This window comes from Leptidea sinapis, chromosome 2 (genome assembly GCF_905404315.1).
Source record: "Leptidea sinapis chromosome 2, ilLepSina1.1, whole genome shotgun sequence".
NCBI lineage: Eukaryota > Metazoa > Arthropoda > Insecta > Lepidoptera > Pieridae > Leptidea > Leptidea sinapis.
Genome location: NC_066266.1, coordinates 7847059 through 7868646, shown reverse-complemented (window position 1 = coordinate 7868646; position 21588 = coordinate 7847059). Strand labels below are relative to the sequence as shown.

At 34.9% G+C, this 21588-nt stretch overlaps 3 protein-coding genes and 1 non-coding gene across 4 annotated transcripts in view; 1 reads left to right on the top strand and 3 right to left on the bottom strand.

Moving 5' to 3' along the window:
* Window positions 1–10592, bottom strand: part of LOC126975853 (male-specific lethal 3 homolog) — a 33126-nt gene extending 22534 nt beyond the window's left edge. Inside the window, exons 1-6 of the mRNA XM_050823928.1 lie at window positions 10221–10592; window positions 9812–9990; window positions 8945–9066; window positions 8288–8405; window positions 4326–4514; window positions 329–454 (exon numbers count right to left, since the gene is read on the bottom strand). Coding sequence (XP_050679885.1) covers window positions 329–454; window positions 4326–4514; window positions 8288–8405; window positions 8945–9066; window positions 9812–9990; window positions 10221–10322 — 836 coding nt within the window. The 5' untranslated portion in view covers window positions 10323–10592. The remainder of the gene's footprint in view (window positions 1–328; window positions 455–4325; window positions 4515–8287; window positions 8406–8944; window positions 9067–9811; window positions 9991–10220) is intronic.
* LOC126976118 (guanine deaminase) overlaps window positions 1–21588 on the bottom strand; it is a 338523-nt gene that overhangs the window by 3689 nt on the left and 313246 nt on the right. The gene's annotated exons all lie outside the window — the stretch shown is intronic.
* On the top strand, window positions 7322–7412 carry LOC126978232 (U6atac minor spliceosomal RNA). The gene has a single exon (XR_007732558.1). It is a non-coding gene; the product is annotated as a U6atac minor spliceosomal RNA (small nuclear RNA).
* LOC126976643 (larval cuticle protein A2B-like) lies at window positions 15251–17224 on the bottom strand. The gene is made up of 2 exons (XM_050825133.1): window positions 17184–17224; window positions 15251–15852 (listed from the first exon to the last, which is right to left on the bottom strand). Exons 1-2 carry the CDS (start codon window positions 17193–17195, stop codon window positions 15352–15354), a joined length of 513 nt encoding a protein of 170 aa, XP_050681090.1. The 5' UTR covers window positions 17196–17224; the 3' UTR covers window positions 15251–15351.

Genomic DNA, 21588 nt, shown 5'->3' with positions numbered 1-21588 from the left:
TAGTGGCTACGACATTTCGATACTGTCTCAGTGTGGTGTGGCGACTCGGGTGCCTAATTTAGTGGCTACGACATTTCGATACTGTCTCAGTGTGGTGTGGCGACTCAGGTGCCTAATTTAGTGGCTACGACATTTCGATACTGTCTCAGTGTGGTGTGGCGACTTGGGTGCCTAATTTAGAGGCTACAACATTTCGATACTGTCTCAGTGTGGTGTGGCGACACGGGTGTATAGTTTCATAGTTACGAACACCAAGTTTGCGCGACAGTTTGCGTCGCCATGGTGTACCGGTGTAATATAGTCCTAATGATGTAAATAGGTATCTTACAAGTCCAGAAACTGTCCACACAACTCGTGGTACTGCCCCATCTCCTGCTTGTAAAGCAGGTGCCCCTTCAGTATGAAGTCGAAGTACACACGCAGACCATCTGCTACCTCGCGCACTAGGTTCAATCTGAAACACAGTATTGATTTCATTTTGACAATTTTTTTATGCAAAGGAGGATAATCACCGTTGGGGGGTGCCTTCCTGCAACACCAGAGGAATCACAGGAGCGTTAATAATAATAATAAGCATTAAATTTTTAAAACTTTCGTTTAAGACATTATTAACTTATGTATTAATACGGCTTTACTCACGTTTTATCGTGTGTGGTACTAACTGAGTAAGAGACGAGACGTTATCGCAAGCCCACTACACTTACCCTGATGAAGGACTTCCGAATGGTCCGAAACTAGTCGGTACCCACACCGAGAAATTGTTAGTAAAGCCGTAATAATAAATAAGTTAAAAATCACAAGCATGTTTATTCAAGATTTGTAATTAATATGTATGTATCTGAATTGTATTCTTTGTAATTGACGTTGACGAGCAATCATTTAATTTTATGTCAATAAAATATTTTTGACTTTGACTTAAAGACAAAAGTCTCGATTGACTTGACTTAGATTTTACAGATTTAAATATCAAAGTAACTTAAAAATTATAACTTAAACTAATGATATTCCTTATATTTATCCCATTCGGGTAAATGCCTCCACAATCTTCCAAAACTCCCTATTTTTTTGCTTTCTCATTCAAGCCAAGTCATCACTCCACCTCATTTTGGGTCTATGTTGGTATCTGTTACCTGAGGGACCACTCTATCTTGTGGCTTTTGTGACAGGAGCGTTACCGGCCTTTAATTATTGTTGTTCGATTCGGATTTTTTTGGGACAATAAGGGACGAGGCGAACAGGACGTTCAGGCGATGGTAATTGATACTCCCTGCCCTTTACAATGCAGTGCCGCTCAGGATTCTTGAAAAACCCAAAATATTCTGAGCGGCACTACAATTGCGCTCGTCTCCTCGAGACATAAAATGTTAAGTCTCATTTGCCCAGTAATTACACTACCTACGGCGCTCTTCAGACCGAAATACAGTAATGTTACTACTTCAACATTACTACTTCACGGCAGAAATAGGTGCCGTTGTGGTACTCATCATCTAGCCGGCATCCTGTGCAAAGTAGCCTCTCACTCCCGGTGACAGGAGCGTTACCGGCCATTAATTATAGATGTCCGATTCGAATATATTTATTATTTTAAAGAAATGAACTTTAAGCTCCATTTTGTTCATCAGCCGGCTGTATCACATAAATAGTAATACAATAAGCCATCCCGCCAATCCCTCAAGAATATGTCAACGGTTTTTAAGAGTTTTTTCCCCATTAGAGTGATGGCTCTGCCAGAGTCGGGGAATCCCTCCCCGAGCATTATCTCTATCGGGCAGCGAGACAACGAGACGAAATTTTACTTGTTTTTTTTTTCATTGGAGTTTATTATCAAATAACTGCCACCTCAATATTTTAATGGTAATTTTTAATTATTCGTGTAGTAAAAAAGTGTGTGTGTTCTTATATACGCACGCAACTAGTTATACTTCTATTGCGTAACAAAACAAACAACCTTAAACTTAATCCTCGCGCTATTTTACTAAAAGAAGAAAGAAAGAAAAAATGTTTATTGACGTCATTATACATTCTGATAATAGTTCTTAAAGTTATACTAATGAAATTATGATCTAATGACGCCAATGGGCCCCTGGGCTTACAGTTTCAAACGCGCGAGAAAAGTCTAGTAACGCAAGAAGAGTTCCCTCCCCCACATCCTGCCCCGCCAGAATATCATCAACGACATCCAAAAGTGCAGTAGCTATAATCGGTCGGGCCTGCCCGGAACCCCGATTGTTTTTGAGGCAAGATATTATCTATACTAATATTATAAAGCTGCAGTGTTTGTTTGTTTGTTTGAACGCGCTAATCTCTGCTACTACTGGTCCGATTTGAATGATTCTTTCAGTGTTGGGTAGTCCATTTATAGAGAAAGGCTATAGGCTATGTTTTTTTTTCAAAATTAGGGATCCGTAATATAATTGCTATTGTAACACAAGGTGTAAAATCGAAAACCTATTTTTGCGTGCGCTGCAAAAACTATTGAAAATAGAACAAAATGATGTACAGGCTATAATATAGGCAATATTTTATTACTTATAAAACTATCGCGTGAATTATACTTTATATGGCAAAACAACGTTTGCCGGGTGAGCTAGTTATTACATAAAAATTCTGACAATTGCATGCAGACTACATTTTCAACATTTTGCATATAAAACATAGTATACATACAAATTTTATTGTTGGTAATTATTAACTACAGTTGCAATAACCACATAAGAAACTATGAACAGTTTAGACAATGCGGCACTAGTTTAGAATTGAGTCGTAAGTTCAAGATAACTGCTCCAGCTAAATTCATGAAAATGTTCAAGGTATCAAATAAATAATAAAATGCGGAGCTTATGGCTTCTAACTATTTTTAAAAACACGCCAGAACATTGGCCAATAAAATGATCCAAATTCAAATTTTAGCTTTGGATTATAATGACGTTCTAATAACGTCATTGATATAATTTTATATAGAATGTAATCAATAAAGTCGTTGTGAACTGTATAAGTTCGATAAGTAAATATTATAATAATAAAAAAATGGCTCTGTCGTAAATCCTATTACTCTACTGCTGAATATCTAAATGATCGAACAGCCTGGGACTAGATTGTGATGATTTTATACTAACTAACTAAACAAATTAAAACGAAATAACTGTACACTACTATATATATTTATTGAAAAGAGCGCAAAAAAGAATGCTGGGAGAGTTTCTTGCGCCGCTTCTATCTCAGAGAGCCATTTGTTTCCGAAGCGGTAGTAGTATCTAAGTTATTAGAAATGACATCAAAAAGAATTCTAAAGGAAACAATTTTGAGAAAATAAATGCCTTTTATGCTTTTTAATTATAATAATACTGACACACTTTTTACACAAATTATCTTGCCCCAAATTAAGCATATATAGTCTGTGTTATGGGTTGCAAGACAACGATATATTTAATACAATAAACTTACTTAAACATACATAAATACATTTAAACATCTATATGACTCGGAAACAAACATCCATATTCATCATATAAATGCTTGCACCTACCGGGATTCGAACCCGGGACCTCTAGCTTAATAGGTGAGATCGCTAACCACTCGGCTATACATAATGAATATTACAAACACGTAAATTGAATTTTAAGTAAAGTTAAGAAACAGTAGTTTGGCAGCAAGATGTGTTTGAGATAACGTGCATACTCGTTGTGCAGTCACCGTGTTTCGTGTGATTGACACATAATGTCACATTAGTGTGCCTCTGTGAATATATGTAGCGTTTTTAACATATACTATGTTCTGTGTCGAAACATGTACAATCTCGGTGTTTATCACCATCAATTGAACGATCTGCTCGTCTCGTTCCTCATTTTCTATAAAAGGGGGAGTTTCATAGAGTGAAACATCAGGAATGGTGGGATAGGTAAAAACAGTTGCCTTAGATCATCAGTTTACTCTTTCGGACGTTTACTCTTCTCATAACATAACGACTAGCTTTTGATGTAGTTAAATAATAAATGAATAATATTTAATTAACTTAATTATACGTTTAAAATAATTTTGTTTTTTAATGAAAATTAAAGTTGAGACGTGATGGTAATTGATACACCCTGCCCGTTACAATGCGTTCAGGATTCTTGTGTAAAAACTCTTGAGTGGCACTACAATTATTGCGCTCGTCACCTTGAGAAACATTTCACTAGCTCCGGTGCACTTCAGAGCGAAACACAGTAATGCTTACATATAACTGCTTCACAGCAGAAATAGGCGCCGTTGTGGTACCCATAAATGAATGTGGCATCCTTTGGAGACTCCGACTGCTAAAACTGGACTTCCCAAAGCGTGCGTACCTGGCGGAGACCTCGTTGACATCTGGCTTGTGGGGTGGCTCGTGTTTAGATCGAGGAGGGTCCCAGGCGCCAGCTCTCCCGAACCACTTGACCACAGACTCCAGGATCTCGGCGGCGCTCGGAGACGCGGGTAGCCTAGCCATGCGGCCCCTCTTCACCACCAGGTGGTAGTCGAACGTCAGCACAGCTCTGCAAACACAACATTCGACTCATTACACTTGTTTATTTAATTTAGTTTAATTTTATTTTTAAACTTAGCTATACATAATATTATAAAGAGGAAAGATTTGATTATTTGTTTGTTTGTTTGTTTGCATTGAATAGGTTCCGCAACTACTGTACCGATTTGAATAATTCTTTCACTGTTGGGAAGCTACATTATCTCCGGGTGTTACAGGCTATATTACATTTTCATTAACATGGGATCCCTACTAAAAGTCCAGTAATGTAACCCAAGGTGTAAAAATACGTACGCGAACGACGTCGCTGGGTATCAGCTAGTTATATATATATATATATATATATATATATATATATATATATATATATTATGTATAATCCCTTATAAAATGCTCACACACGTTTGACGTTTGAGTATGTTTGTTGCATCACTTTACATATTATATTGTAATTGAAATGATTTTTATAACAATGAAAATGTAATTCCTGATTTAAAAGAGTGCCAATGAGTCTCTTGCTACTTCTTCTCATTAGCTCAACCCTTTGCGAAGTAGCGGTAGATTCAATAAGAAAAAATATTTTCTATGACATTCATTAGGTCTCATTTCCTTGACCTTCATGAATAAAGTGATTTTGATTTGATTTGAAATTTTTGACGAAAACAATTTTTAACTAAAATTCAACCGACTTCGAAAAAACTATTCACCAAAACAATACAATGTGCGCTACACAGTATAGTTGCGTTTTCTTCTACAACTAAATTTTTTGAGTTGTTCTAAGTAAAATTTGGCCGCCAATTCCAAAAATAACGATAATCATAACAACACTATATTGTTGAGATTGACTTTTAGTTAGTATAATATTTTTGGAACGACGTTCCTTATTGTTGTTCCGTGACACAAAACTCGTCACCTTTCTGCTCTTAATGGTGACTTTCATTATTATAACACTGGAAATAAAGGATTGCTTGTAACTAATTCTAGTAAGCTTCATAAGATACATCTATAAATAAATTTATGTTTTATTAAAAAATGGCTCTGCCGTAAATCCTACTACTCCACAGCTGAATACCTAAGTGATCGGACAGCCTGGAACTAGATTATGATTATTGTATAGCAATAACAATGATAGTACAATATTGTGTATTTTATTAAAAAGAGCGCAAAAAAGAATCCTGAGAGAGTTTCTCGCGCGGCTTCCTCTCTTTCAGAGCGCCATTTGTTTCCGAAGCGGTAGTAGTATTAGGAGTGACATCAAAAATTATTCTACAGGAATCAATTTTGAGAAAATAAATGCCTCTTATGACACGGAATCAAGTTAAGACAGCGATCATGCACCAACCTATATAGAAAAATAAGTACATATTGTTGTATCTAAAGCACAGAAAAAAAGGGGCAAACATTCTCATACGTTCATATAAAAATGGCTTCTTTATTTATTATTATAACTATAAAATAAATAAATTAATATACTTCAATCTATTGTCTCTTATTGACATCTGTAGTAGTTCTAAACTAGTCGCTGAGACCTTGACGTACTCGTTTCAACTACTTTTTACTCGTCCGCTCCTCTCAAATCTTTCACTGTAGAAACGCTGCTATGGAATTTTAATGAATCCGCTCCGCTGCCAAGAACTGAGCGAGTTCATTTAAACTCTTTCGGCTCGCTGAGTCCTTTCCGCTCGACTATTTATCGGTGCAAACACAATTATCAGTTTTACACTTCCGAGTTGAACGGAGTCCTTAATAGGTCCGCTCGATGCATGTAAACATTTATGAGAATCCATTTTATTAAATTTGGCTAACTTCTGCTGCTCGTATTTTTTCATCCGATACAATGAAATAACGCTCAGAAGAAACCGAGTCAATTGCCATTAAAAAACATTTCCATCAAAATGACCCATTTTTATGCACAACTCACGCTTGTACAAAAAAATAACTACGCCAAAATTGTTATCACAAAAAAAGAGCAAAATGGTGCCTCAGATAGTTTTTCTGTATGTCGTCTGGATTAGAATTTCCCCATACTGTCCAGTTAAAAAAACACATATCTAGTAGGTATACAAAATATCGTCTTAATTTGTTTAAAAATAAATAAAACAATTTATCTAGTGAAGTGATAGTTACTAACTACAAAAGTAGGAATTCATTTTGCAGGGACAAGTTCTTAAACCATCACGTTGTCATAAGTCACCACTAGATGGCGTTGCACTACATCAGCTTTTATAATATATCGTACAAGCGAAGTAAATGAAAATTGGTACACGTTCTATGACGAACTCGGATAAAATTTATTTAATATGTGTTTTGTTATGATTTGCCACTAATACCCCTGCTAGTAACATGAGCACAAAAAGTAAAACGTAACTGAGTTTAACAAATTTTATTTAAAACAGGCTAATGTGATGTTAAAAGCATATCTAGTATATATATATATATATATTTATATAATTATTTTAAAAATTTGCATATTCCGTCTATTCTATAGAAAATCATAATTTTTATACTGAATATCATATACTCGCCGAATATGACAGCAATAATGTATTCTAATATTTTACTCCACTGTATACTCATAGATGGCGCTGTACACTGAAATCAACAGATCAAACAGTATATATTATTTATTTCCTAATTTTTAAACAAAAATAACATCTTAGTAGTCTCAAGCCTCTGAAAATAGTAAACACTACTATAATTAACAGTAGTTTTAACATTAAATGTAAAAATAAAAGAATTAACCGTGATGTTCTAGAACACGCTATCAAAGTTTATTGAGTAGTTAATATATATACTGACGGCGCTAGTATCACTACTGTGTCTATTGAAAGGAGAGAAGGTTAGCACTCCCCTTGACAAGGATGGAACACATAAAATGGTTAAGGCACAACTTGACCACATTTTTTTTAAACATTATCAATCTGGTTATGATACATATATTAATAAAACATTGTGCATGCTTTCTCTAACAACCCAGACATATATTTTTTGCATAAATTGTGTGCCAACTTTATGGAATGTATTTTTTTCAGGGCAGAAGTGAAAAAATCCCACAAAAGGCATAATTTATTTAAAATTCTTGTTTGATGTGTTTTGGTAAAAGCCTTTGCTCAATTCAATGAGATCAAGAAGTATATTGCATGTATTTTACATATAAACATCACCAGAGGGCACCTTTTAAATAATTATCTTTCACTAAATAATAATAGATTTAATACGAAATAATTCATATTATTTTTCGTCATAACTAGAAAAAAAAAATTATAATAAATAAAAAAAAAAAATCTATAATACATTGAACATAATAAATCTTGATCATGAAAAAATATTTAAATTTCATACCCTTAAAAGACTTACGGCAATTATATACTGGTATCAATAACATTGCGTATCCTTCAAGAAGAATAGGGGAGATTTACGAACATTATTAAAAAAAAATCCAATTTTGTATAAATTACTGGTCCAAAATATCAATTTGTCAGTTGTAATTTACTTCAAGCACAGTTACGGTTGATTGTTATCAACTCTCAATAAAAAATATACTATCAAAATATAAAAGTTGAAATACCTCAGTGAAGATGGTACAGTATCAATAACATTGTGTATCCTTCAAGAAGAATAGGGGAGATTTACGAACATAATTAAAAAAAAAATCCAAGTTTGTATAAATTACTGGTCCAAAATATCAATTTGTCAGTTGTAATTTACCTCAAGCACAGTTACGGTTGGTTGTTATCAACTCTCAATAAAAAATATACTATCAAAATATAAAAGTTGAAATACCTCAGTGAAGATGGTACAGTAATTTGCGCACCACGGGAATGTGTTGAAGATTGACTTTTTGGATTCGCACTTGATGTTGAACCAGTAGAAGTGTCGGTATCTATTGCTGTTTCACCCTCTGTGAGGAAAAGTATATAATGTAATCAATTATACTAACAGAGCTCGTAAGTTGCCACTAAATTTAAGCAATATCATATGGATAATCTACATGCTATTAGAAAATTCATAATTGATATGACAGCTAAAGACGGAGTGCTGGAAGATAGTAGAGGCCAAGCCCACATCTGGCAGAGCAGCACCACAGAAAAAGAAGGATAGTTATTGGTTACATACTATTTAAAAAATAATAATATGGCAAAACAAGCTACTAGAATATAAAAGTATCTGTGGCACAAAGGGTAGGGCTCTTGCCTCTAATGAGAGGCGCTCCTGCCATTGTTTTTATGGTTAACTAAAACATTGTGAGGAAACCTACACATACACATGAAGAACAGCAAAATATATATATGAAAACTGCAGGCTTAAAGTTGTTGAACTCAGTGAATTAATAAAATTACAGAAAATTTGTTGGAAAACCTGTGTGTAGCATTTATAACTATAGAACAAAATTTTTTGAGTACAGAGGTCTAAAGTCGGCTAATAATTGAATTAGCTCACCATCAGGTTGGGTGCTGCTGGAAGAGCCATCATCACTAAATCCATGACGAGACCTTTTAGCTGCAGATCCTGTTGTAGAACTGCCTCCTTTCTTTCTTTCCCGTCGATATAAATATGCACCTCTGTTATAAATAAAAGACAATAAGATACATCCATAATAATCATCCATAATTTTTTTTAACATACATTTTACAATGTAAATACATAATTGACAGTGTGAAAATGACGATTAAACATCTATATTAATACACATGGTCTTATGTTATATTTATATAGTGTTTATGATTCATGTGGTTGTCATGAGAATTTTAATGCAAATATTTTAAGTTATACTTAAAAATAGTTAAGTAATAAAAACCCTTGCATAGGTTTCCAAGTATGTACTTTATAATACTCATACTCTCATCTAAGGGGCTATCACTCGTCTGATTTCTGGTGTTGCAAGAGACTGTAATGGTGATCACTTGCCTTCTGGTGGCCGATACATTAATTTGTTCTCCTATTCCAATTTTAATATATAGTACAGCAAACAATTGTGAAATCATTTCAGCTGAATCATTTTATAAATTTTGTATTTGTGCGGGTTAGTTAACATAAAATTAAAAATTTATGACAGATGTGTGTGTTGTTCTATCATACATCATGCAGATCAATGTAATATAATATTAGTAAGTCATGTTATCATAATTTGTAGGATTTATACTGTTTACATTCTGCTTCTGCAAGTAATAGCAAGATGGTAGCACACAACTGGGCTAATTGGCACACACTGAAGAAGGCATACACCATATTGGTAAAAAATGGGTGAAAGATACTATTATGGTATAGAAGGATTTTAAATGTTAAGATAAGTATAATAATAATCACAATTGCAGCTGTGACTTTTCTGCCAGATCCCTCTGGAGCTGTCTGTTTTCTTCTGTATCTTTTAACACAAAGTCTTCACCAACACAACGGTCCCATGATGAATTCCAGCCTTGAAAATGGATTAAGTATTCTATTGTTCTACGTCCACGTTTATCTTTATTCTCAATCACTTCTAATACCTAAAATATAACAAAGAGTAACATCATTAATACCTCCAGTTTCTAGCCTAACATAATATAAAACAAATATTTTTATGACATAAAGAGTTCAGATGTGTTTATTCTACTACAGCACATAAACTTAATATCAGCTAATGTATGTATATCATTAGCATCCCAGGTATGTATTGCATTAATAGTTATTGTACCCAAGTTCATTTATATAATGTTGTTTTCCAAAAACTGTTTACCTTTGAGTCATATAATACTTTTGCTTTTGTAGGATCTGGTTCATAGCACAGAACTCTTTCACCTTCACTAAATTTATATCGAATGCTTCTTGTCGACACCATTTCTTTATTATTTAGTACTCTTTATTAGCACGAAAGCCTCCTTTATATTTTGTTGACATTTGCGGCGTAAATGCGCCAAAATGTTTAGGTCATATCTCTTGAGAAAAAAGTATCATTACTTGATTCCAAAGCAAATACTAGTGTCAGTCATTAGTACGTTTTCACGATATATTTTTGCCAATAGTATGATAAATATAATAGTTAATATTTCACCAGATCTGCACAAAGTAATAGAACGCTTCTATCCGATTTTCAAAATCAAAACACAAGCTCGCCTTGAACTCATTGAAGGTTGAAGTTGAAGTTTTATCATGTTTCAATGTTGTCAGTTGTAATTTTGACATTGACGTCTAAAAATAATGGCATACGCCTCGAGTGAGAAAGGCTCAAATTGTTGGTTGGCATTCCACTGAAGCCAAAATACCTATATAGAATGGAATAGAATAGCCATTTAATTATACCATAGTCGTGCTCATAGGCAAACCCCTAGGCCGCACACTTTTCGAAACCACGAATATTTGCCTCGAAACCATTGAGTATTTTTTTAAATAATTTTGCATATTATATTATTGTATAAAATAGTATTAAATGCTGAAGCTTGATTTAAAAGAATAGTGATGAGTTTCTTGCAACTTCTTCTCATTAAAGCTCGAATTTCACTAGCGGTAAAATATGGTAAAGCGATAAATAGCTTTAGTTAGCACACATCTGTCTTATCATTTAAATAATCCTTTAGACTGTAATAGGACTTTTCTTTTTATACTAGCCCATTGTCGAAAGACATTTCAAATAATTAGGTATATTGCTTTTAGGAAGCTTAGAATGGAATGCCTTTATGGGCAATAAATGATGGCGATTGCTTAGCCTAGAAGAAGTTGTGTACTAACAGCTAGTTTTATTAGCTTTATAAGCTAGTTGAAGTTTTTATTCTTTTTTTATTCTATGTTTTTCAAGAATTTTCATAAACTCATTGATATCGTTATAGTCATAAAATAAAATTTCATATTGCAGAGTCGAATGTTCTGTTACATATAATGCCATGTTCAATTTTATAGTTTTTTAATTTATATACCAAAAGGAAATTTTACACCATCTCCCGACCTGACGTCGATGACGTCACATCATCGCTTTGATACGGTGCGCAACAGCAAACAAGCATCAATATGATATTATTATCAGTAAAAAAAGTATAAAATACGATTTATTTTTTCTGTATTTTATGGTTGATATAAAGATGTTGTATTGCTGGTCATTATTCTAATGATGAAAAATCAATGATGGAATCTGGAAGTATTTATTTTTCTGACATAATTATTATAGCACACGACATAGACACCAGAACAATTTACAGAAACTATAGAACTTCTAAAAACAAAAGTCGAAACATAACAATGAAAACTTTAAAACAAATTACTGACAGCACCAAAATATCACCACATGTACCTAACGGCAATGAACTGCAAGCCGTACTGACGCAACAGGACGAGCGCGAGGGGGTGAAAGGCCGTAACGGGAGAGGACTTCACGTTTCAGCAAGGTCCAGAAATAATGTGTCATGTAGTACATAGATTTTTATGCAAATTATACTTATTGGAAATGTCAAAATTTGTCGTCTGTAGCAGCACGAACATGATTGATCCATATCAATCCAAATTAGAACAGGACTTTGACTGGACCTTTTCCGCCAAGTGTTGGCACCATATTTTATCATTTTAAGGATTTTAATTTGTACCTACTGGATCAGTCTTGATGATATCAATATTTCGCACCACGCACCAGCTAGTTTTTTCGTTCTATGAAAACTACTAAGGAGAACTGCTATTTAAAAGATGCGCTGGGAGTTTCTTATCAGTACTTTTCCCGATACAGAATTTTGCCCCTTTATTGATGAAGCTTCATAACGTTTACCAAGTGTTGTAGCAATACGTTATGTTATTGTTACTCTCCCTAATGCAAATTAATCTATTTCTAAATTTTTATTTCTTCTATTACTACAATAATCCAGTGTGTGTGTTATTGAACATTATATAAGATAGACTACCTATTACCCGCGACTTTGTCCGGGCACACTTTATTTTATTTTTTGGATAGTTTTAAAAATAATACACATACAAATTCTTGCGGCACTCTTCTATGATACAGCGCATATCCCTTGTCATTGTGAACAGTCCTTTTCATCCCCATGTAGGTGTAAGTTTCAAAATTTCTCTAACGATAGTTTATAAATTACTTCTTATTAAGTGCCTAAATACAAAGTTTCATGGTTTTAATTTCGAAAATAACGAATTCCTATGCAAACTTTTATCCATCACTAGTGGACCCGACAGACGTTGTTCTGTTAAAAAAAACTATCGCCGATGGAATTTCGTAAAATCCGTTCTTAGCTGACCTCTACTCGACAAAAGGAATATTCCTACCAAATTTCAAGTCTCTACGCCTTATGGTTCCAGAGATCAGATCATGATGAATGACATTATACATATATACGTGGAAATCTCTTATCCATATATATAGATTGAGCATGGGAAATGGATTTTCTAGATTCATACCACAAAATATCAAGAATTGGCCTTGAGATTTGTTGGTCTTGAGATGGCGAATGCAAGACGGATCGGAAATTAAAGATTTGCGGGCTAACTCGACATGCAAAATGTTCATGAAGTAGTTGCTGCAGATCATGAAGAATTGCTACTATCATTGCTGCATTGATCTCTTCATGTCGTTGTTCCTCCATGGTGCCCATGAAATATAATAGTTAAAATTTATGGTGTGCATCTTCGAGAGATTGCAATGATCCAATTCGATGGCGATTCTGTCCTTGTATCTACAAAATCAAAAGCAAAGTCCGTCTTACTGATTTGTAAACACTTATTTCTAGTATTAGCATACATAATACATAGGAATAAGTATAGTAGGTATGTTATTCTTCCACTGTATTGTGTGTAAGAATATAAATAAATTAATACCCAGAATATCGGATTAAATCGTCGTTCTTAGACAATGTCTGCCCCAAATGATAACATTTGGAAACAAACACTGTATTTTTGAGTGTTTGCTAGAAAATGTCGTGATTCGGTGTCATGTTAAAATGTCAATCCATACAAAATATATGAGAAAATAAATGTTTTTATAATAATATTTTTTTGTGTTTTTTTCGATATTACTTATTATCCTATTCCGGACTAAAAGTAACCCAAAAAATCAAACAACAGAAAAAAATGGTCTAGCCATTCTTGAGTTATAAATGGTGTAACTAACACGACTTTCTTTTATATAATATATATATATTTCACCCATTCATGCCCTTTTTTAAAAGAATATTCCAAACGAACTATCATCATATTTATCGAGTCTTTTAAGCTGTAGAGCTAGCTAAACATTTGAATTTGGCGCCAAAAACCACCATTTTGTTTTATTTCTTATATGCTAGACCCAGTGTCACTCTCACAGCATATTTATATGTTAAATACGAATCTAACGACACCTCTCAAGCTAAAAATCATCGAGTATCTTAAGCTGCAGAGCGTGCTAAACATTTGAATTTAACACCAAAAATCCACCATTTTCTTTTTTTCTTATATGAAATAGGTACCCAGTTTCACTCTCACAGTAAATACGAATCTAACGACATCACTCAAGTTAAAATTAATCGAGTCTTCTAGGCTACAGAGCGTGCAAGTATTTGAATTTGGCGCAAAAATCCACCCTTTTGTTTTTTTTCTTATTATATGCTATACCCAGTGTCACTCTCACAGTAAATACGAATCTAACGACACCACTCAAGCTAAAATTGATCAAGTCTTTTAGGCTGCAGAGCGTACCAAACAATTATGCATACGTACATACTCGCGTATAACCCCCCTTCTGGCGCAATCGGGTAAAAAGTAGATAATATTTTTTTTAAAGCATACGCTACGTATAGAGTGAAACGTTTTTTTTTACGATAAAATACATTTTTGTTACTTACGGTAAGAAGCTAATTTAAGTGTGTTAAAATAAGGTTTTAAAGGCATGTATCACTTGTAGTGTAACCTTTAATTCTTCATCTTGCAACATTACAATAATTAATGTATGTTCACAGATTGTCTCGTACAGTAGTTCTCATGAACGAACAAACGTGTTCTGACCTTCGTCGAAAGGTCCGTACTGAGAGTTGAGACCCATTCTAAAGGTTACTAGGTTATCTTATATTGATAACATAAATCAATCTAAATGATGTTTAATTTACAATATTAATTGTGATATATTTACAACCGACTTCAAATAAAGAGAGATTCGATTAATTTTTTTTATATGGAAGTGGAGAACAATTAATTTTTTATTTATATTATATTTCTGCACCTATTATATATTTTTTTATTTAAAGCTATGTATGCTATGGTTGTCCTTTTAGGGCATCACGGAAAAGCTACAGGATAGATTTCAATTAAGTTCTAAGTTTTATTCCTTAGACGCTGGGCGCTTATCTTATCAAAAAAAAATGTGATATCTTCATTTAATATAAATTATTAAAGTTTTAAGAAACAACAAGTTTTCTAAGCAATATGTGCTCAGTCATGTGTGTACGCCGACGAAGTCACGGGTAACAGCTAGTTTTTAAAAAACTAAAAAAAAATAACTCATTGATTATATTTTAAAATTTAGTCTGATCAAAAACTGAACCACAGAACAAAGTTTTTTTATATTTTATTGAAAAGGAGGTTGAATTAGCGAACAAAGAATTGGGCCACTTGATAATATCGCCTGAGCCAAAGTGTCGAAGACTTACACATGAATGCGAAAAACAAAAACATATTGGTATTTGTTGACGGGCGAGGATTGTACCTATTCCGCCAGCGATATCAAAGCGATAGGTTTTTTATAACTAAGATAATATAAGTTTTAGTTTTAAATATAACAAAATCTTTTGTGCCAATCAAACAAAGAAATAATGGAAATAATAATTTAATCGTATCTTACACAAAAACATACAATACTCCACATTACAACAAGGTAACAAAGTATTAAAGCTACTTTTATTATTTGGTATTTAGTGGTAGTAGGTTGGGGCGGAGTAGGCGACGGGCGCAGCGTGGACGTAGTGGGCTCCGTGGACGACTGGGGCAGAGTGGACCACTGGGGCAGCGGCGTATGTGAGTGGGGCAATCTTAGCGACTGGGGCAACAGCTTTAACACCTAAGGGTTCTCTGTGAACGACGGCGTTGAAACCGTTGTGTGGGTCCGCGGTGTAGTCCACGGTGCGCTTGGTGCCGTCGGGGTCCACCACGGAGTAGGACCCTTGGACCACGTCGCCGTCGCGGCTCTCGTGCTGGCTCTTGGAGTCGCCGGTGAGGCCGTCCTGCACGTCGTAGGCGAAGCTGTACTGAGGGTGAGCGTCGTACTCCTCGACGGCGGCGACCTTGGCGACAGCTACTGGGGCGGCGTGGTACGCTGTTGGGGCATGGTATACCGGTCCAGCGGAGTACGCAATGGGGGCAGCTGGCAGGAGCCCAGCACTTGCAGCCGCAACGAAGCAGGCGAGGATAACGAACTGTTGATAAACGTAATTTATCGATAAATAAATAAATCTTTCGATAAAGGTTTCACTCCCTATGGCTTTAATAACATTAGTCATTCGTGAATAGTATCTTGAACATTGTTCGAAGCGAATTTTTTTAAGGATTTTTGTTTAATTACACCAAAGAACTTATTACGTGCGCATATAAGCGTACACACACACACACATACACACACTTATTTTCTATCTATGGAAGGTAAATTAATATAGGAATTGGCACAGTATCCAACTTGAAATATTGATTGAAATTACTATTGATTTGGTAACTGTGGATGGTAGCGTGAATTTATCTATATTATGTTGCTGCCCGAGAATAACCAATTATAATAAAAACAGTACACAAATAGTTATATATTAATCGGTTGGAGGCCTCTTGGTTGATACCAGAGGCCCAATTCCACTATCGGACATGACGTCAAAGTGCTAAATACGACCCGCAGCACGTTGACGTCTGGCTTTCCAAAACCGCGCGTTTTGCAAGAAATTTCTTGCCTCGCACAGACACTTTGTGGAATCACTTACAGGCTGCTGTTTTCCCGAAACGATACGACTTAGGAACCTTCATGAAAAGACCATACTCCCACACCTTTAAGGCCTACACGTCTTTTGACCCCTGGTAGTCCCCTGCGGATGTCCATGGGCGGTTGCCTCACTACTCTTATTCACGTGAGCTTCTTGTACATTTGCCTTCTCTATATATATATATATAAAAAACATAGCGATACCTCTGTGGGTTACGTTAAAGGGCGCTGTAGCTACTTAAGCTACTGGGCTCATGATTAACATCCTAGTCAAGAATCTGGAGCGGTTCTGTAATAGGCAGGGCAATTACCGTCAGATCAATCAACATCTTGCTCGTCTGTCGTTCTTATTTGAAGTGAAAACTTCTTTAGCGGTGTTGTGCATTTTTCTTGGCACGGGCATTAAATGTGAAAATGGCGTCAGGACACGTGTCCTGATCGAAAATTCGTAAGTCAGTCGTTGAAGTTATTGATGAAAGATGACTTTTCTGATAGATAAACATCTTAATGTAAAATAATTGTAATAATTCTGAAGTGTTAAATTTATCTTTTTGTCATTTTTGTGTACGATAGCACAATAAATGAATATTATATTTAACCACATATATGCTAGTACTTTTATACTGATAAATAAAGCATTTCGTGCGATATTATTCCCTAACCATTCCAAAATATTAAATAATACACAACGTTAATGTTCAAGTTCTCACTTCTGCCGGCACTCTTGGAGTGCAACACGTTTTTTTTTTAAATAATAAACACTTTTGTGCGCACTGTACGTACCTTGAAAGCCATTGTGAGGTATGAGACGAAAGGATGTGGAATGATGCTTATTGGGGAATAGATTGAGCTTTTATATGAGCAGCGGTGTTCACCCTTTCACCAGTGCTGAAGCACAGTGATGTGTGACCGTGAGAGTAGGCCCAGGGCTATTCAAATGTCCTGTACTCGTCCAGAACTTTAATCTAACTTGTTTTATTGAGGCCAACACGATCTGTTTTGGTGCAACATACACCATTGCTTTTTTAAATAGTTTTATTCATATTAAAAAAGGAGTATAATTAAAACTTAAGTATAAGATGCGCTACAGAAACCTGTGTAGGTTTATGCGTGGTGCAAATGAAACATTCGCAAAGGACTTTATTTTAAAAAGTAATTATATCTATATCAAGATAATAATAATAATAATAAAGCCATTTTATTCCGTACTAAAAACAATTACCATTTGAAAAACCAATAATCTTAAGCTTAAAGCATACACTAGAAATAAGGGATTGCTTCTAACTAATTAATAATACTAATTCTTCTTCTAACTAATTTATAATACATAAATGTATACACTTTTATAATAAAGTCCCAGCCACTGTGCAGGCATTATCTATGAATAAATTTAAATGTTTTATTAAAAAATGGCTCTGTCGTAAATCCTACTACTCCACAGCTATGTGATCGGACACAAAAAAGAAGAATGCTGGGAGAGTTTCATCCGCTGCTTTTTCTCTATCAGAGCGCCATTTGTATCCGAAGCGGTAGTAGTAGGTATCTAGTTTATTAGAAATGACATCAAAAATAATTTTAAAGGAGTCAATTTTGAGAAAATAAAGGCCTTTTATGCCTTTAAACTATAAAATATCTCCTTGTTCGACATGCCGATTCCTCCAACGTTTTCCACTTTTTTTCTATTTTTGGCAACTCTTCTCCAGATAAGTCCTGCTGTCAATTTTATCTCGTCTTCTTAGTCTTGCTGTCTTCCTCTTTTTCTTTTACCATCTCTCGGATACCACTCTGTAACTCTTTCGCTCCAATTTCCCACTTTATCTTGCATCATAGAGTACTGTCAAATTACAAAAGATTAAAGAATATTTTCTTAGGTATTTTTTATAAACATTTATCAAGAGCAGTTAACGCCATCTCCATTTTCTCTCATTGTATTCATATTTTTAAATGCGCTTTTACAAGAATTATTATTTTTGAGACTGATTGTGTATATGCAGGTAAGTTATTTAATATGCTAGGTAGCATTATTCCCACGTCATTTTGCCATTAAGATACCTGATTTCTTTCAATTGTAATAATTGTATTTTGATTTCTCATAAGAATGTAATCTGTGGTGAGATACATCAAACTCAAACTGAAAAAAATACTGTGGAAACTGTCAATGGAGGATAAAACTTGGTGAGTTTCTTGCCGGTTCCTCTCAGAACAAGACCTCCTGGTCGTGTCTTGAACAGAATACATCAAAATTATTATTACGTGCAATTATCTAAGAGTAATTGCTATGATTTCTGACTAAGTTAATTTTATAACCTTATACCTTAAAATTAAATCTGTGTGTGAAGTAAGCAGTAACAATGCAATTACGACTGAAAGTAACGTTAAAGTTGTTTTATTAAAGTTATTAAGATTTAATTTTCTGTTTTTTTTTTTTTTTTATTGAATAGGAGGACAAACGAGCGTACGGATCACCTGGTGTTAAGTGATCTCTCTCTTGCAACACCAGAGGAATCACAAGAGCGTTGCCGGCCTTTAAGGAAGGTGTACGCGCTTTTTTTGAAGGTACCCATGTCGTATTGTCCCGCAAACACCGCACAAGGAAGCTCATTCCATAGCTTTGTAGTACGAGGGAGAAAGCTCCTTGAAAACCGCACTGTGGAGGACCGTTCTGTTTAATAAATGTTGATTTTTAATATATTAAAACAGTATCCATCACTACTTTGTGTAAATACCTTTCTCTAGAATTAACTGAATTAAAATTCTTCAAAAAGCTTTTACGAGTACACCTTTAAAAACCAAATGAAAACAGAATTATTTTCTTAAAATTTTCAAAAGCCCCGTAGGCTGTCTCGTGTTCCGGGACTTTGAAGTTGTCGGGATTTCGCAAACCCTACAGACTATACAAACATAATATATTTCTTCCAGCGGGAGGTTCCTTTGCACCGGATGCCAGTAAGATTATTGGTAACCATAATCTAATAACGGCGCCTATTTCTGCCGTAAAACAGTAATGTGTAAGCATTATTGTGTTTCTGTCTAAAGGGCGCCGTAGCTAGTGAAATTACTGCGCAAAGGAGACTCATCTTATGTCTCAAGGTGACGAGCGAGGTTTTTCAAGAATCCTGAGCGGCACTCAATTGTAATGGGCAGGGTGTGTCAATTTTACCATTCTGTGTCAATTACCATCAGCTGAACGTCCTACACGTCTCGTCTCTTACTGTCATAAAAAATATATGATTGTCTTTATATTACAGTGAGAAGACATCATGAATAAGTAATAACCGTCGCTTACATTCCCTTGCAAAACCAGAGGGATCACAGGATCGTGGCCGGCTTTTTAGGAAGGTGTACGCTCCTATTTTAAGAGTCCCATGACGTTCTATCCTGGATACCGCTCCATCTCATTGTACAAAGCTCAACTACACTATTAGGAATAATTTTATTTATTAAATAACAATATTTTATTTATTTATTAAATATTATTCATTTTGGCCCATGATTAATATGATTTTTTGTCATCATTACCATAATATTTCGCGATAAATTCAAAAATTATTTATTATTTATTACACCGATTTTCATTCTGTTTTCACCAATCATCATAATCATCAGCCGGAAGACGTCCACTGGCCCCCCCAAAGATTTCTACACCAATCGGTCCTACTCTGCCCTCATCCAACGTATTCCGACGATCTTGACCAGATCGTCGGTCCATCTTGTGGGGGGCCTACCAACAGTGCGTCTTCCGGTACGTAGTCATCATTCGAGGACCTTACTGTCCCAACGGCTATCTGTCCGTCGAACTATGTGCCCTGCCATTTCAGTTTCGCAATCATTTGAGCTATGTCGGTGACTTTGGTTCTCTTACGGATCTCCTCATTCCTGTTTTCACCAAGGTATACCGTGTTTCTTGAAGGTTTATATAATTTGTTAAGTTTTTGTATAACTACATTAATGAAATATGGTGCATGTGTCGGAAAAAAATAACCGACTGGGAGCTTTCAACAAAAACCCTTTGAGATATAACAAAATAATGTGTTGTGGAATTGTGTGTTTTTAAAGCGTTATTATTCTATGGGTCCACATAAATGTCCGCGATGGCATAATATGTCTATTTCTTAAGGATAACATATTACTCGTAATACTCACTACATGTCAATACTTTAAAAAGTTGGCAATCATAAAGCGAAAAAAGTATAATCTGTTTACAAATACGATATTAATCCTTATCATTTTATTACTACACATTATAAAATCATTCAGAAAAACATTTTTTTTTATGGAGTAGGAGGACAAACGAGCATACGGGTCACCTGGTGTTAAGTGATCACCGCCGCCCACACTCTCCTGCAACACCAGAGGAATCACAAGAGCGTTGCCGGCCTTTAAGGAAGGTGTACGCGCTTTTCTTGAAGGTACCCATGTCGTATCGTCATTTTCTTTTATTTTTAACTCATTAACTTTGATAACATTTCAGATGGCTTTAGACATTATTCCCGAATACTTACATAATTTTTTTGTTCTATTGGCAGAATAGCGTTGTACAAGTCAGCAAGTATTTTATAATTATAATCTATTCAAATATGGACGGTTGCTAATTATGTCCCTAAACATTTACGGCCTTACAAATAGTCTTGCTATAAAGTTGTAGCTGAGATCAAACCAAGAATATGCAAAATGTTGACTATATCGCTGACAACACTGTCAATATAATGATAATAATTGTGAAGTTTTCCAAATGTCAACCAGCATTGCAAATAAACGCGGGAAACGTGACACGTCCAAATAAATCAATAATAGGCAAAATAACTATTTTAAAACATTTTACATATTCTTGGTTTGTGCTCAGGTATAACTTTATGCCAATTTTATTTGTAAGGCCTTTAAACGCCAAAGTGGTAATAATAATACAACAATAGCATACAGAACAATCATAAAATGTGTGAATTCACACGCAAATGGTACGGTGCCTTTTTTATAATATTACTAGCTTTTACCCGCGACTTCGTCCGCGTGCAGTAGTTTTTTCGGGCAGCACTTTTTATTTTTTAATATACTCTCTTTGCAAACCATACACAAACAAACTGCTGTGGCTTATACAACTTTCGTCCCCTTTTTATCCTCACACAGGTCTTAATTTTAAAAACGCTAGAACAAATATTTGTTTACTTTTTTTTTGGTGTTATATTCGATA